Below are 16,425 nucleotides of genomic sequence, written 5' to 3' on the forward strand. Positions count from 1 at the left end.
GTGTGTGTGTGCATGCGTGTGTGTAGGTGTGGGTGTGTCTATGTGTATCTGAGTGTGCGTGTGTGTGTGTGTGATTGAGTGTGTGTGTCTGTGTGTGTGTGTGTATGTGAGTGGATATATGAGTGTGGTGTGTGCGTGTGTGTATATGAGTGTATGCGCGCACATGAGTGTGTGTGTGTATGTGTATATGAGCGTGTGTGGTGTGTGTGTGTGAGTGGATGAGTGTGGTGTGTGTGTGTGCATGCGTGTGTGTGTGTATGTGTATACGAGTGTGTGTGTGTGTGTGTGGATATGAGTGTGGTGTGTGTGTGTGTGTATGCGAGTGTGTGTCTCTACTCCAGTTAGCAGAGGGACACTGAGCAGGAGCCCCACACTCCAAATCCAGCACAGAGGGGTGTGTGTTGAGTGAAGTGTGTGTGGAATCTGTGCAGGAGGGTCAGTGTGTCAGAGTCAGAGACGCTGTAGAAGGACAGAGTGCCGGCCGGACGGTCCACACACACTCCTACCCTGCACACACACACTCCTCTACCATCATCACACACTCCTGCTCTACGGTAGGGGGAGGGGGAGGCAGGTATGTGTGTTTCGTTCTCATTGTGCCAGGCAGAGTAACTGAGTTTATCAGAGTCTCTGTGTTTAATGCAGTCCAGACTCCAGGAGTTTAAATTGAATCCAAACCTACAGTCATCACCCCGTCCTTTCCTGCTGATTCCTTTATCTGTCACTGCTATATAAACCCATCCCCTCTCAGACACACTGAACTCAGCCTCCCAGTAACAGCGCTCACACACACTCTCTCTGCACACAACCTGGGGCACAGGCTCAAATCTCTCTGGATGATCAGGATATGGCTCCTCTCTCCCCCATGTGCGTGTCACCCTCCTGTTCCCCTCAGACAGAGACAGCCATCTGTGCGCTGTGTTTGGATCCAGTGTGAGCTGACAGCCGTCTGCACACCAGAGACATTAATGAGATTAATTATCATTATTAATATTCACCTCATTATGTGTGTGTGAGAGAGAAAGCTGTGATAGTACCTCTGTGTGTGTGTTTGTGTACATGCGTGTTTCTGATTGTGTGTTTATGTGTGTAAGAGAGAAATCTCTCTCACTCTCACACACACAGAGCAGAGTGTGTATCTATCTATGGAAAGTGTTCTGTGTCGATACACACTCACATTTCCTGGGTCCTGGTTTGGTCCTGTTCTCTCCTCCATGGTCCACACTGTAAGAACAGCAGAACAGAATTTTGAATTTTAACAATCCTTTATTTCCACTCTCAACACATCAATAGCATCACATGAACAAGACACAATAAAACACAAAACCACGATCATATAAAAAACACACAAATCTGTCACAAAGGAAACTTATTCCATTCCCTCGCCCTATTCCATGTGCAAAAATAGCTCCCATCCCTCCACTGAACATTAAACACCCTTATAACAAACACACTCTGAAACACACTCAGGCTCTCCATAGCTTTGTAATACTGAAACTCCACCATCACTGTGTCCCTGACCAAACCCCTAACTACAACAACCACATCTTGTCTGTCCCCTTCACCAATCATATTTTTCCCAATTGTAGAAACAGCTATTCTCGCCTCAAAATTAAATTAATGAGCTGGCACTTATCTGTCTTTGTTTTTATTGGAAATCAAGGATAAAAATATTACTTGTAAATGTTTCCCCTAGTAACCAAAATAAACTTCCCAAAAAAGAAAAGAGAGGCTGAAGTCTGGCACACCCCGAAAAACAATGATTAACAGATTCTCTCTCCATGCAGAATGGACAATGGTGGGATCCTGCCGGGTTCATCACAGAAATAAAACTATTTACTGCAGTGATCCAACGCAGCACCCTCCACTGTAGATCCCCCCCCCAACCCCTTCTGCGTGTGTGTGTATGTGTGCATGCGTGTGTCTGTATGTGTGTGCGTGTGTGAGGTGCAGTGTGTAAACTCTCTGTACTTACAGCAGTGTGAGTGTGTCCAGTTTAGCAGCAGACAGCGCTCTCACTCCTGAGTCTCCTGGGTGATTGTATCTCAGGTCCAGCTCTCTCAAGTGTGTGTGTGTGTGTGTGTGTGTGTGTGTGAGGTGTAGTGTGTAAACTCTCTGTACTTACAGCAGTGTGAGTGTGTCCAGTTCAGCAGCAGACAGCGCTCTCACTCCTGAGTCTCCTGGGTGATTGTATCTCAGGTCCAGCTCTCTCAGGTGTGAGGGGTTTGAACACAGAGCTGAAGCCAGAGAATCACAGCCCCTCTGTGTGACTCTACAGCCTGACAGCCTGCAGAGAGAAGGACACACACACCTTACACACATTAATATAAACTAACAGGGCTGTGTGTGTCAAACACATAGCAGTGTGTTACACACCTTACAGCACATTAATATAAACTAACAGGGCAGTGTGTATCAAACACATAGCAGTGTGTTACACACCTTACACACATTAATATAAACTAACAGGGCTGTGTGTGTCAAACACATAGCAGTGTGTTACACACCTTACACACATTAATATAAACTAACAGGGCTGTGTGTGTCAAACACATAGCAGTGTGTTACACACCTTACACACATTAATATAAACTAACAGGGCTGTTTGAGTCAAACACACAGCGGTGTGTAAATATATATAAAATAAAATGGATGTGGAATGAGTCATTATCAAACGCATTTGAGTTTACACCCCACTAGTCTGACTCACAGGACCCAGACTGTGGGTATAAGCCTGCCATTGGCCGACTATTTCAATCAGAATTCACCTCCCCTTCCGCTATCCGCGTGTTACCGTATTCAAAGTCCCCGTCGCTACGTGAAACAACAACCTCCAAGCTAGCAACCTGCACGCTGAAAATGGCAAGTTTTGATGAAGATTTGGATCGTGCAATAAGGCAGGCCTGCTTGGTGCTTTCGGTGAATGGTTGTAAATACAAAGAATATGTTTAGAACATTTGCTGTCTGACAGGGACGTTCTTGCATGTTTTCCCACCGGTTATGGAAAAAGTTTCATATACCAAGCATGGCCTATCGACTGCAGTGAGCTAGCGAGGGTAAACACAGAGACATGGCGTGAAAATGCTATGGTTTTGGTAGTGTCCCCCTTGGTCGCGATAATGGAGGACCAGGTGAAAACCCTGCAGTCAAGGGGGGTAGCTGCAGCGTACGCCGGGCAAGATCCAGACACGGACAAGAAAATAGCTGCTGGCCAGTACTCCATTACGACACTATTTTGCAAGGGCACCGTCACTGCATCCTGGGCTTAGCGCCGCCCAAGACGATTGTGATTGGTTTAAATAAATACAAACAAGCCAGAGCGTTTTTCTCCTCTATAGCGGAATGATAATGGGTTGAGCCAGACCTTTCTCCAGCGCTTGCACAGCGCTGAAACAAAGTGTGGAGATGGGTCTGGCTATGCGAGACTAACACCCCACTACAGTTCAGGAAACAGGACTAATTCATTTTATTCATTCATGTGTATAGTCTTATTCTTCCAAGAGGAAGAACAGGAATATGCTGTTTCAGTTCTGTAGAGTGTCTGTTTTCACATTAGAAACATTGAGATCAGTGTAGTATTTAGTCACATTGTAGCCCTTATTTATTGAAGGGTGTGTGTTTGTACTCACCCCAGTCTCTGCAGTTTACAGTGTGGGTCCTCCAGTCCAGCAGAGAGCGCTGTCACTCCTGAATCCTGCAGCTCGTTGTCTCTGAGCTCCAGATCTCTCAGCTCTGAGTGAGGAGAACGCAGAACTGAGGCCAGAACATCACAGCAGCCCTCTGTGAGATTACACCAACCCAGCCTGTGGAGAGACACACACACACAAACACACACACAGGCGCACACGTACACACACACACACACACACACGTACACACACACACACACGCATGTACACACACACACACAGACGCGCACACACACACAATTTCACAGCTGTGACACTGAGTTCCTTGGCAGTTGATATATATGCACATATGCGGTCCTGAGATGTACACACAAAAACAGGGAGGGGGTGTGTAAATTAAGTTCATTAAGTATTCTGACTAATTCACAAAAGTCTAAGGCAATTACTGGGCCTTATTCATCAATAAATATGATGAAACCACAAGGTTGGGAGTCTACTGCAAGGGATTCATTGCCAAACCCTTTTCATATGATGAACTTATCTGACTTGCAAACATTCAGTTAATCTGCAAACACAAGAAACAGCATTTTTGTGGTGCACTTTACCTCACCTGACATGTTCTTCGGTCCATGAAAATCTATACGTTTTAAAAACTTTCAATATTCATCACCATGAATCGATAAATATAATTATTAATGTACAGGTGAACCCCATTAGCTGAATACACTGCTGTTATCATGATAATATTTTCTTCCTAATCTTGTAACCATCAAGTTATCAAACAATTTGTGGTTAACTAATACAGTGTTTTTGGCATTAATTTTAAAAGTTTCAAAAAAGTAAAATGAAACCGCATTCAATACAAAATTGCCAATTCTTATTTAAAGTTACAATCTCGAAGATTTCAGTTTCGTTCTCTATGGCGGTGCCAATGGCGAGAAGCGGTAATTGCAGGTGCGTTTTTGGACCTCACTTACCATAGATCCAACCGGATCAATTGTTGTTATTGTTGTAAATTTAACTTTGGCTTTGACTCACAGGCACGAGTTAGCTAGCTAGCAGCCCAACCTACCTTAACGTTACTTCATGAACCAACCTAGCTAGTGGAGCCAGTGAAGAACTAAGCAGCTTACTATCACAGACAACTATAATATACACACCAGAATATAAAATAACATGAAGGTTTTATCTAACCAGTCATGATATCATTGGTCAGATCTGGCACGATCTACCAGCAATGCAACTGCGGCATGATAGTGTTCAACTGGAATTACGGAATTAAGCCCCCACTTTGTTCAGCTTTTATTAAACATTTGTCACTTGCATTGTCCCAATTAAGCTGGTTAAATATGAAATCGGTAAAACGGGACATTTCTCCACATTTGTTTTTTTGTTTGTTTTGTTTCTTATTTCTTTCTGTGGTTACGCATGACCCATGTTGCTTTAGGCTTGCTCCTGAGGGGGTTTAGGCCAGGGTTGTCTGTGAAGCGTATTGTGACAATTGCTGTGAAATATGCTATACAAATAAAATTTGGTTGATTGATTGATGTTCTAGGAATTCTGAACACGAGCGCTGATCTGCTGTCAAGGAGAAACCCACTGTACGGGGAATGGTGTCTCAATCCCCAGACTGTGGAAATGTTACTGCAGTGATTATCCCTCTCCTTTATGTACAGCCATGCACACTCCCGCTACGCATGGACCTCCTGTCTCAGGTGAACAGGGAAATACACCACCCCTGCCCCGAGCGAGTAGCTCTATGAGCTTGGCCCGTGAGAGGCATAACCTCAACACATTAAGGCTTCCCCCTCACGTGGCTGCAACCATCCAGAGCACGAGAGCGCCCTCTACCAGGCCACTTTATGACAATAAGTGTCAGGTGTTTTAAAGATGGTGTGCCTCTTGTCAGTCAGTGCCTTACCAGTGCTCTGTTACAAATAAAGAGAAATCCTTTACTATCATTAAGGTCAACCTGGCAGCTCTCACTGCTTGTCATGTTGGGTTCAGAGACTATGCAGTGGGGCAGCACCTCTGTGTGAGTCGCACACATCTCCCCTCATCTGCTATGGGTTTTAGTGTTTCACATTGTTCCTGGGTCCTGGCTATAGCTTTGGGCAGTGGAATGTCTTTAGTACTTCCCCACATGGGATGTGCCAGACACCACCCTCCCCTCAGGGAAGGAGGCATCCCTTGCTGGCCTGACAGCATCTCAGCTGCGAGCATAAGGCATTCTGGGAGCTGTCTATACTTCCCCATAGGTGTGTCTCAAACACGAGATGATTAAAGAGAAATTTAGCTTACAATCGTAACCCTGGTGGAGAAATCCACCAAGACTGCACTGCTTGCCGTGCATGAGAAGTGCATATGCTCACTGAGGAGTATTCAATTCAATTTTATTTGCATGGTGCTTTTTACAGACAGACATTTTACAAACCATTTCACAAAGACGCTTTACAGCGTAGAAAGGCGGGAAACAGAGCAAACAGAGCAAACACCAGGCGCTGCAGTGTGGCCTCCTTTAGCATTGGACATGCTACTGTCTGTCAGAGCCAGACTTGGTGCAATTGGATGCTTCTGCAAAGGTCAAGACTGGATGACATTCCCCATAGGTGGATCTCTCCACTCATTGTTTCAGAGAACTGGTTTTGGGGTAACAAGAGATCAAGTTTTGGGGTAACACCCTTACTGAGGTACTCACTGGGCAAATTGTTAGTTTCACTAGCAGAATGGGCAGCTCCTCTGGGAAAAAATGACTGTATAAGAGAAACAATACACCTAATGATTCAAATTTTCTGCTGAAACATTTGGAGAAAAAACTTACAGCTGACAGCAGAAGTTTACGTACAACTAGGCTAAAGATTTTCAAACGTTTTTCACAACTCCACACATTTCATGTTACCATACATTTCTTTTGGCAAGTCAATTAGGGCAATCGATTAGAGACAGATTTAAATTTAGTGACATCACAACATAACTTGTTTCAGGATGGCTGCACCCTCATGCAAAAAAGGAAATTTTTAGCTTTTTTTCTAGTAAATACAGGTTGATTTCAGTTTTGATGGCAGGGCCATATCTTTTATAATGTAAAAAGCAAACAAACCAGATCACATTATGAGTAGGCGTCCGAGACCAGGGAGGGAGGGAGGGAGGGAGGGACGGACGGACGGAGAGAGAGAGAGAGAGAGAGAGAGAGCGGCAGAGAGAGCCTTAGCGACAGAAAGGGCTGAAAAGCGTCCCCGTTGTGCTGTCTTGTTCTGGTTATTTCAGTTTGTTATATTACTACATTATTTTGTTACCTGGAATCCATGAGGGGGAAGGGAGAATAAGTTTGTTTCCTTTAATTATTTTCTATCAATAGTCTCTCTCTCGCTAAGCCCACAGTAAATGCTGGTGAAATCCGGATCTTTTCCCACAATTCCCTGCGTCCAACTCCTCTGTTCACAAAAGGGGTGTGTCACGGCGTGTGACTCTGCCTTTCACTTTCAACAAATTCACCATTTACTAGAAAATTGGTATTTGGTATTGGTGGAGCAGTAGATGCTGTAACAGTGTGTGACATCAGCTGAGAAGATCCAGGAGACAGCAGCACTGAGTCTCGATATACTTGTGGCAGTGCCTGCAGTGCAGCTGAAGCAGTCGGAATAGCTGTGGCTGACACAGCTGCTGGAGGAAACTCTGGCTGCCGAGGCGTGGAATGCTGAGGGTGAGCGGAAGGAAGGGTCTCAGCCTGGTCCATGTCAGAAGCCTGAGGAAGATGCAGGAAACTAGCAGGAGGTAATGGAACATCTGGACTGGCGGATTCAGGGTCAGCGGTGAGTAAGGTGGTGACACGTTTGGCTACCTCCCAGTCACTCTCTGCTTTCTTCAAGCGACAGCTTCAGTTGTATGGTTAAAGATTCTTTAGCCTGGATAGCCTCCTGAAGACGTCGAGCTGGTGCATCTGGAACCGCCTTGTCCATATTATTGAATTAGCTGCACTCACTCCGGCTCGAAGGGCCAGTGTAGCAGAGGGTGTAAACCTTCACTTGGAGTTACTGGTTGAGGAGGCTAATATGGACACGAATTACTCCGATTAGAGAATCTGGCTCCCGAGGAGTGATATATTTTATTCTCTACAAGCATGTGCAATGCAATTGCCATTAAGACATAGAGACGGCAATGATGGATTTGAACAGAATTATACCAACTGTGGGAGGTTGGGTAGCATGTGTGTGTTTGTATGTCTGTGGTATTAGTTACATGAACGCACAAGCAGCAAAACGAAATTCGGGAAAGTTTCCATAAATGCCTACCGCTCTCCCAGAGCACATGCCAAACAAAACCAGAAGGCTGTTTCATAGAAAAACCACGCCAGGACCCTAGGCACCACTGACATGCTTTCTCACAAGCATTGTCTAAACATTAGTGCAGCCAGCTTGAAGAGCAATGCATGAGGCAGGAAACTGACACAACGCTGTTAGCCAAAATAAATACAAACATGGCCAAGCTGGAAGATAAAATCATATCCGACAATCCCGCTGCAATTGTGAATGGCACGGCATTCAGTAGATTCTGCATGGAATTATGGGTCATAAAATCATGACAGGCAGACAGAGAATGAAAATAAACAGTGCAAAACTGAAACGGCAAATCACAATTTTGGCTATATTACAACATCGCGAAATAAATATAACTTCTGCACTAATAGCGCTACAAATTCATAAGAAATTGTCACATCCTGCTAAATAATTGGCACTTTTGATAGCCTAGAGACTATCATCAACCCTTCTGTCATTTGCAAATTATATAGTAGGCTAACTTGTGCCACCTATTTGTGTGAGGTTCCTGTAGGAATTCACATACAAAGCACAGTAGATTAAATGTTTTTCACTAGGAGTCTGAAGTCGGAATCAGTCGCTGCATGACTCTCGTTCTCCTTCGCGGGAGTCAGGGAGAGAGCTATGAAGGAATCAATGAACAAATCCAGGAACAAATCCTTTTAGGGAACAGAGTCAAAGGATCTGTGTCCCTGAAAGGACCTGTAACACCCACCACTACCAGGAATGGACAAATAGCATTTTGCTAATGCTGGCAGTCTAATGCCCTGACTTTCCACCAGTCAAGAAGATTTGTTTCTAATGACGGAGAATCGACTTTCTAAACTGAAGTATAATCACCACCGTTAGGTTATTCATTGAAATGGTATATTGAAAACGAATTATTTAATCAATTAAATTGGTCAATCACCATTCTTATTAACGATTAATAGTTAATCGATTAACTGTTAACACCCCTAATTACTATACATAAAACGTTATATCAGGGAGGTCAAACCTATTTTGGCAATCTTTCCCAAAAACACATTTTGACAGTTTAATTTATATGCATAATGTCATAAATGCTACAGTATAGTCAAATCACAACATAAATCACTAACTTGCCAGAATATAATTAAATTTAGCCGCTTCCCTCAGCATTTAATAACTGTCCTTGGAGGCAAGCGACATTAACCAATATTTAGTGGTGACCGTACAGTAAAACTAATATACTGTATGCATTTACTCATATATATTGTTATGGGATGGAAATTTAATGAAATCTCAAAACGCTGTAGATGCCAAAATGTCTCAGTTTCAAACCATGGCTTCAAAATTCCATTGCAGTTGGGGACTCGTTTTGACCAGGCTTGTGTCCCCTTTATCACCATAATTTAAAAAAACACCCATTTGAAAAACTAAAATGTTTTATACCACACTGTAGACAAGATCTAGGCAAAGATATATGTAAAATATTGTTGTTAAATCTAAATTTAGCCACAATATTTTTATACCACGCTGTAGACAAGATCTAGGCAAAGATATATGTAAAAATATTGTTGTTCAATCGAGGTGTAGCTGTCTAGCCATGTCAGTAAACATTTCATAGGGCCTCATTCCCAGCATAACTTAAACAAATCATAAAGAGGATGATGTCAAGACATGGGTCACAATTTGAATAACATTTCATTTCAGCAATACCAAATTCCTTCTGGGGCTATTTTGAATAAGATGGTTAGCGGCGCTTTTATTGGTGCCATTTTGCTTCTGAAATGGCTGCACAATTCCCTCAGTCCCTCAGGATGCTGGCAGCTGTAACTTTTTAGGCCACCTAAATATATGAATGTATGAATAAACAATAACCAATTAACATCTAACACATTTCACAGTGAGTTTTTCTTGTGATGGAATGTGTAATAATGCCTTCAAATATGGTTAGATTTTTTATAATGGCCCCACTGATTTTTGTGAAGCATTAAGTGTAGGCACAAATGCTTGTAAACAGTCAAATTAGCCTAATTTCTGGTTCTAAAGTTAAAAAGTAAAATTTCTGAACTGTCAACACAGTTTTTAACACACAGCTAAAGGCAGAGTCACTTCAGAAACAGGCTCAAATGTATGTATGGATGTGATAAAAGTTTATAATAGAAGATGATGAAAAGTAATTGAAAGTTTCTGTAACTAGTGAAGAAAATTACAATTAGAAGGACCATCACCATCCTTGCAGCAGGACATGCAACATATACAAAAATGATAGATTCGATCATAAGGGCATGCCAGTCATACAAAGTCCCAAAGGGCCAAATTACTTTAAACTATTCAGGAAACATTGGGTAGCATTGCTTTGGAATACAGCTTGTTTAATTTGTGTGAGCTAAGATATTGTTTCATGTAACTTGGTGCAATTTTGATATTAATACTTTTAACGGCAGGCCTAGTTTTGAATTAATGACTTAAAGACAGTACAATGTATGTGTAAGTAACTTGGCATTTTTGTATGTTGAAAATGTGTTTTTCATCAGATATCATTTCTTTTTGTACTGGGTTTGTTATGAGTAAGTGATAATAGCAATTCATATAAATGTAGGCTATGAGAGACATGCATGCACATAAATGCACACAAACACATTCTAGCTGAAAGAAACACATAGGCATAGATCTAATCTTTTTATTTTACCATTAATGACAAATAAATGAAAGTGTATGTCATTTTTAAATGAAAGTGGTTATGATGGGCTATCGTACATGACAGACCTACTAATTGTCTGCATGTCAGTAGAGGATATATATAGGGCTAGCTAACATTAATTTAGAAATATGGCATTGCAGGGTCGCTACAGTAGTCTAGTTAAGAAGTAGTTCCAGTACCAGTACTGGCACAATGCCACCATTTTGACTTTTAAAAAAGCGATATACCAGGCATGGAGAAGTCATCATCTTGCGCCAGTTTCTGTACGACCAGTAATGTTACCTACCAGACAGAAATGCATCACTGATTTTAGTGCTTAATGTCAGAGCTGTCTGTAGTAACACTATACACTGTTGTATCTTTAGCAAGGTAGCTAACGTAAAACTTGAAGGCGAAGGTGGAACTGTCTAATGTGTGGGTGTAATTTATTTGGATTTGTGAAATATAAATGAGTTTGCCACTAGGATTTTACAGATGCCAAAGCAATAGTTTAAATGTTTTATTTTTAGTTAGCCATCAATCCAGTGTAATTAGTTAGAGGATCGCGTGAGTCCGAGGGGGGATGAACCTGCATCTGTTACAAATAGTTCCAACGGAAACCCAGTGAGCTAAAAGACTGCAGACAGTATGGCTGCAAAGTGTTGTGCTTTTAAACGTGTACTTGTATATTTGTGTGTGTATCTGATGTTTCTATTGGCTGATATACCTCAATTTCCAATGGGGAGATGTATTCTTTGTGGGCCTGGAGCATTTATGATGATGTAATCAGACAGGAAGAAGAAGAAGGAATAAACACAAAATCCCCTAAGTTAGGGGCTTTATTGTGCGGACGTGTGACATCGTTTGTGAATTCTGTCTGTTGAAATGAGGTCAGAAGGTACAGAAATTAATGTTTTGTAAGGGCTGAGAATCTGTGGTCATTGCGGTTATTTCTGAAGGGAACCCTGAAAAGTGCCAAACTCTTTGGGCTGTATAGGTATGGGGCATGCCACCCCGCCAAGGCGTAACTTGGCGGGATGGCATACCGTACCTGCCATCCCAATGAAACATTTAAACTATTGCTTTTGCATCTGTATAATCTTTGCGGAAAATCCATCCAAATGATTGTTAAAGCTGTCTATTCCTGGTTATTGGCAACTTTCATATTTTGTCATATGATAAACTGTTTTCTCTTACACTGCACCAAACTACATGGCTCACTTATACGCTGACTAAAGTGTGCATCTCTGTAAGAACCAATCACTGCATTGGCCTCGTTAATAAAGTTTTGGGGTAACACCCTTACTGTGTTACATTACATTACATTACATTCATTTGGCAGACGCTTTTATCCAAAGCGACGTACAAGAAGTGCATTTTCATGATCGTAGACAACTGCTGAACACGGGTTCAGTAAGGTACAATTACTTATTTTGTACAGCTATTTCTAGCTGAGAACAATGAACACTATCCTGGTCTAACATCTGCAAAGCCAAACTAGGCAGAAGATTAAGCTAGAGTATTAGGACAAATACAATTTACCAAGAGGTGCAGGGATGGGGCAACATGTAACAAGTGACAAGGAAAAAGGGTTTTTTTTTAATTTTTTTTTTTTTAAATATATATATATATACACAGCATGGTGGTGGTTATTCTAGGTATAGTCTGAAGAGATGAGTCTTCAGGCCACGGCGGAAGATGGATAGTGAGGGGGAGGTTCGGAGAGGGACGGGGAGTTCGTTCCACCACTGGGGAGCTAGGGTGGAGAAGCTCTGTGATCCCTTTGGGCGGGTGGGAGGGGTTACAAGACGCCCTGCTGCTGCAGAGCGGAGTGGTCGAGCAGGCACATAGAATTGAGTCATGTCCTGCAAGTAGATGGGGGCTGTCCTGTTGGCGGCAGTGTAGGCAAGGGTCAGGGCTTTGAATATGCCCAGTGTTACTCACTGGGCATATTTGTTCATTTCACTAGCAGGATGTGCAGCTGCTCTGGGATAGCTGCTAGAGCCAGTGTCCAGATGGATAAAATAATATAGAGGTCATGAATTTCTCACTTGTACGCTGACTGAAGTTTTAGTGTCAGAGAACACTTAGATGGCAGCAGTAGAGTGTCTCTCTCTCCAGGGTGCAGTGTCTAGCGATAATTTCATATGAGCACACCCCAGTCAATACGCATATATGCTAAATTGTATTCACACAAACATTCAGGTTACAGGTTTTGAAAATGAATGAAATCAGGAAATTTGTTTTCTTCCCTGTGACAAAATTCAAACACTTACACAGCCACAACAGTTAAGGTCACACAGTACACAGCACAACTCACCCCAGTCTCTGTAGTTTACAGTTTGGACTCATCAGTCCAGCACAGAGCAGCTTCACTCCTGAATCTCCCAGGTTATTGCAGCTGAGGTCCAGATCTCCCAGGGGTGAGTTTGATGACTGGAAAGCTGAGGCCACAATATCGCAGGACTTCTCTGTGAGGTTACAGTTGTTCAGTCTGCAGAGAGTTAATATAGTATATTATGAATATTGTTTCTTTACTGTCAATTTTTGTTTAATACCACAATATAAAACAAAGAATAAATTTCACCACTTCAACTAAGTTTCATTTATTTCAGACATGCACTTGATAAGATGAATGTGTGCTCACGAGAGAAACGGCTCCACAGCCAACAAGTCCCTGCTTTCTCGTGCAATCTGTGTGCTGTAATCTCTTTCTCTCTCCCTATGAAAGTCCTGTAATGTCTACTCCTTGGGGTCTGTGTCACATCCAAGGTGTACGGATATTTAGTGTATAACACAGCACACCACAAAGAATGCACTGACTTTCTGAGGGCTGTATTGTAATGTACCACCCAACCCTTCCAAGCCTCTAAAACACATTTTTAACATTCCAATCGTTCGCTTAATCATTGACCAATAAAATGCAAGTTGGTGGTGTGCTGGCTTAATGTATGGAGAAAGTAGTAAAGGATGAACACTTTTTTTTGACTGTTCCCAGGCTTTTCACTGAAGCCTCCCTGCTCTCATAGGAAGCGCAGTTGTTATAATTACACATTTCACAAATAATTCATCTTCAGTTTGATGACAGAATGTAATTCATTCAGTATTAGAAATAATCCACTTCACTGAGGCTACTGTGTCAGTTTAGTCACATGATCAGTTCTAAATGACGCTGTTAGCTCCATACAGATGCACTGCAAAAATAGCTGCCATTGGACTGCGTAAATGAGCACAGCTTGCATTTGAAACAGTCAAACTGAAATTAAATATTTCTCACATCTGTGTCATGCATTCACATGTGTGCCGCATTCATAACGCCACCAAAATAGCGAAATGTGCTGTGAGTTAAGACCTGGTCTGGATTGGTTTAAATGGAAACACATTATTCATCACCGAACTTGCACATCTGGGCATACATAAAAACATTCTTTTACTGCTAAAAATTTGTATTCCGTCATTGCAACAAGATAAAGCCAACAATAGCCGAAGGTATGCCAGTACAGCTGTGAAAAATTCGGCTCACTGAACACTTAAATAAAGAAGAGGAATTTTAAATAAATTATACCATGTCATTCTACTGTCAATATCTGGGTATTAATATGGAATAAATATACAACCTTACCATTGGTTTTACGCGTAAAGACGTCCCTTTCAAGACTAAGTGGTCATATATAGTCTTGGACAATCCGTTTGTGAAATATACACTTATTTGCGATGCCTGGGTACCTTCCAAAATAGCTGTGCTAATTTTTTGAATTTGAGTGTAATGTAACTGTAATGTAAGTGTTCATTGGTTGCTAAGTAGTCATTGTGTTTAATGCATCGGATGTGAGCTGAACTGGAACATAGTGGTGGACAGTTGAATTTGTTTTAATGTTGTCCAATTCCCATACAAGGAAACATTACATACTGCAGAGTACAGGAAAAGATACAAGAATTAATGATTACACATTTAGGTACTGTTCCACATTGTGTCATAATGTTTTAGCATTGTTTTTAATCTAAAATGAATGATTCATTTTAAACCTTCAAAAGGGGCACGTTTATATGCTTTATAACAGAAAAAAAGCATTTCAATAATTTTTGGAGAGATTTTGGATATGTTTCAGGACACCTAGATATTTTAGGCCTCTGTACCGATGGAAATCTTGTAATTCCCACTTGAAAATGAACAGTTGATTTGCAGTGAGATACATGACTTACAGCAATGCATAATTTAGACATTTTGGATAGTTTTGGAGACACTGGATACACTGCTTAGTTTTTGCTTCATAAATCTGTAGTAGTTCTACATACCCACCCTTAGATTTTATGAACCCGTGGTCAAGGAGTTTTTGATCCAGGACATGTATAGCGTAACCTGTTTTATATATGGGTTCTCTCAGTATGTCTGCTAGGCATTTTGATGACTTGCTGAAATGAGTAGCACCATTCATCAAACATGCGGGAACTCACAGAATTCCCATCTCTACAGAAGAGAGATTGGCATTGACTCTCCGTACATTAGCATGTGAAGTCTGCCCTCTGAACTCTCAACTGTGACGTAACCAACCATGTGATATTTGGACCAATAGCTGAGAGGGGGAGGTCGGAGTTCTCCCTGGGGGCCGTCGCACACTGCACCGTGAGAACACACAACATTGTGTGTTTTTGTTCTTCAGTTGTTCTCATTGCGTCTTTTTGCTCAAAACGTTATACATCTTAATAAGTATACCACATACTTAACACACAGCTAAAGGCAGTGTCACTTCAGAAACAGGCTCAAATATATGTATGGATGTGATAAAAGTTTATAATAGAAGATGGAGAAAAGTAATTGAAAGTTTCTGTAACTAGTGAAGAAAATTACAGTTAAAAGGACCATCACCATAGGTCCTTGCAGGAGGACATGCAACATATACAGAAATGATAGATTCGATCATAAGGGCATGCCAGTCATACAAAGTCCCAAAGGGCCAAATTACTTTAAACTATTTGGGAAACATTGGGTAGCATTGCTTTGAAATACAGCTTGTTTAATTTGTGTGAGCTACGATATTGTTTCATGTAACTTGGTGCAATTTTGATATTAATACTTTTAACGGCATGCCTGGATTTGAATGAATGACTTAAAGACAGTACATTGTATGTGTAAATAACTTGCCATTTTTGTATGTTGAAAATGTGTTTTTCATCAGATATCATTTCTTTTTGTACTGGGTTTGTTCTGAGTAAGTGATAATAGCAATTCATATAAATGTAGGCTATGGGAGACATGCATGCACATAAATGCACGCAAACACACATTCTAGCTGAAAGAAACACATAGGCATGGATACAATCTTTTTACTTTACCATTAATGACAAATAAATGAAAGTGTATGTCATTTTAAAATGAAAGTGGGTTTCATGGGCTATTGTACATGACAGACCTACTAATTGTCTGCATGTCGGTAGAGTATATATATAGGGCTAGCTAACATTAATTTAGAAATATGGCGTTGCAGGGTCGCTACAGTAGTCTAGTTAAGAAGTAGTTAAGAACCAGTACTGGCACAATGCATCCATTTTGACGTTTAAAAAGGCGATATACACCAGGCATGGAGAAGTCATTATCTTGCACCAGTTTCTGTACGACCAGTAATGTTACCTACCAGACAGAAATGCATAACTGATTTTAGTGCTTAATTTCAGAGCCGTCTGTAGTAACATTATACACACGATCTGTTGTATCTTTAGCAAGGTAGCTAATGTAAAACTTGAAGGCGAAGGTGGAACTGTCTAATGCGTGGGTGTATTTTATTTGGATTTGTGAAATATAAATGAGTTTCCCACAAGGATTTTACAGATGCCA

General features: G+C 41.4%; 2 protein-coding genes and 1 long non-coding RNA gene across 18 annotated transcripts in view; 1 reads left to right on the forward strand and 2 right to left on the reverse strand.

Moving 5' to 3' along the window:
- LOC135235507 (uncharacterized) overlaps positions 1-73 on the forward strand; it is a 72,736-nt gene extending 72,663 nt beyond the window's left edge. Inside the window, exon 3 of the long non-coding RNA XR_010324396.1 lies at positions 27-73. This is a non-coding gene — a long non-coding RNA (uncharacterized LOC135235507). The remainder of the gene's footprint in view (positions 1-26) is intronic.
- The window catches only part of LOC135235496 (NACHT, LRR and PYD domains-containing protein 3-like), a 340,665-nt gene that overhangs the window by 75,822 nt on the left and 248,418 nt on the right, over positions 1-16,425 (reverse strand). For 15 of the 16 annotated variants that reach the window (XM_064301003.1, XM_064301007.1, XM_064301021.1 and 12 more), the window contains one exon: positions 12,913-13,086. In XM_064301003.1, the coding sequence (XP_064157073.1) occupies positions 12,913-13,086 (174 nt within the window). Of the gene's footprint in view, positions 1-92; positions 950-1,177; positions 1,225-12,912; positions 13,087-16,425 lie in introns of those variants that run through there. The other variant, XM_064301004.1, reaches the window with a different exon arrangement.
- LOC135236664 (uncharacterized) overlaps positions 1-16,425 on the reverse strand; it is a 57,962-nt gene that overhangs the window by 39,020 nt on the left and 2,517 nt on the right. The window lies entirely within an intron of this gene.

Source organism: Anguilla rostrata, chromosome 12 (assembly GCF_018555375.3).
Source record: "Anguilla rostrata isolate EN2019 chromosome 12, ASM1855537v3, whole genome shotgun sequence".
NCBI lineage: Eukaryota > Metazoa > Chordata > Actinopteri > Anguilliformes > Anguillidae > Anguilla > Anguilla rostrata.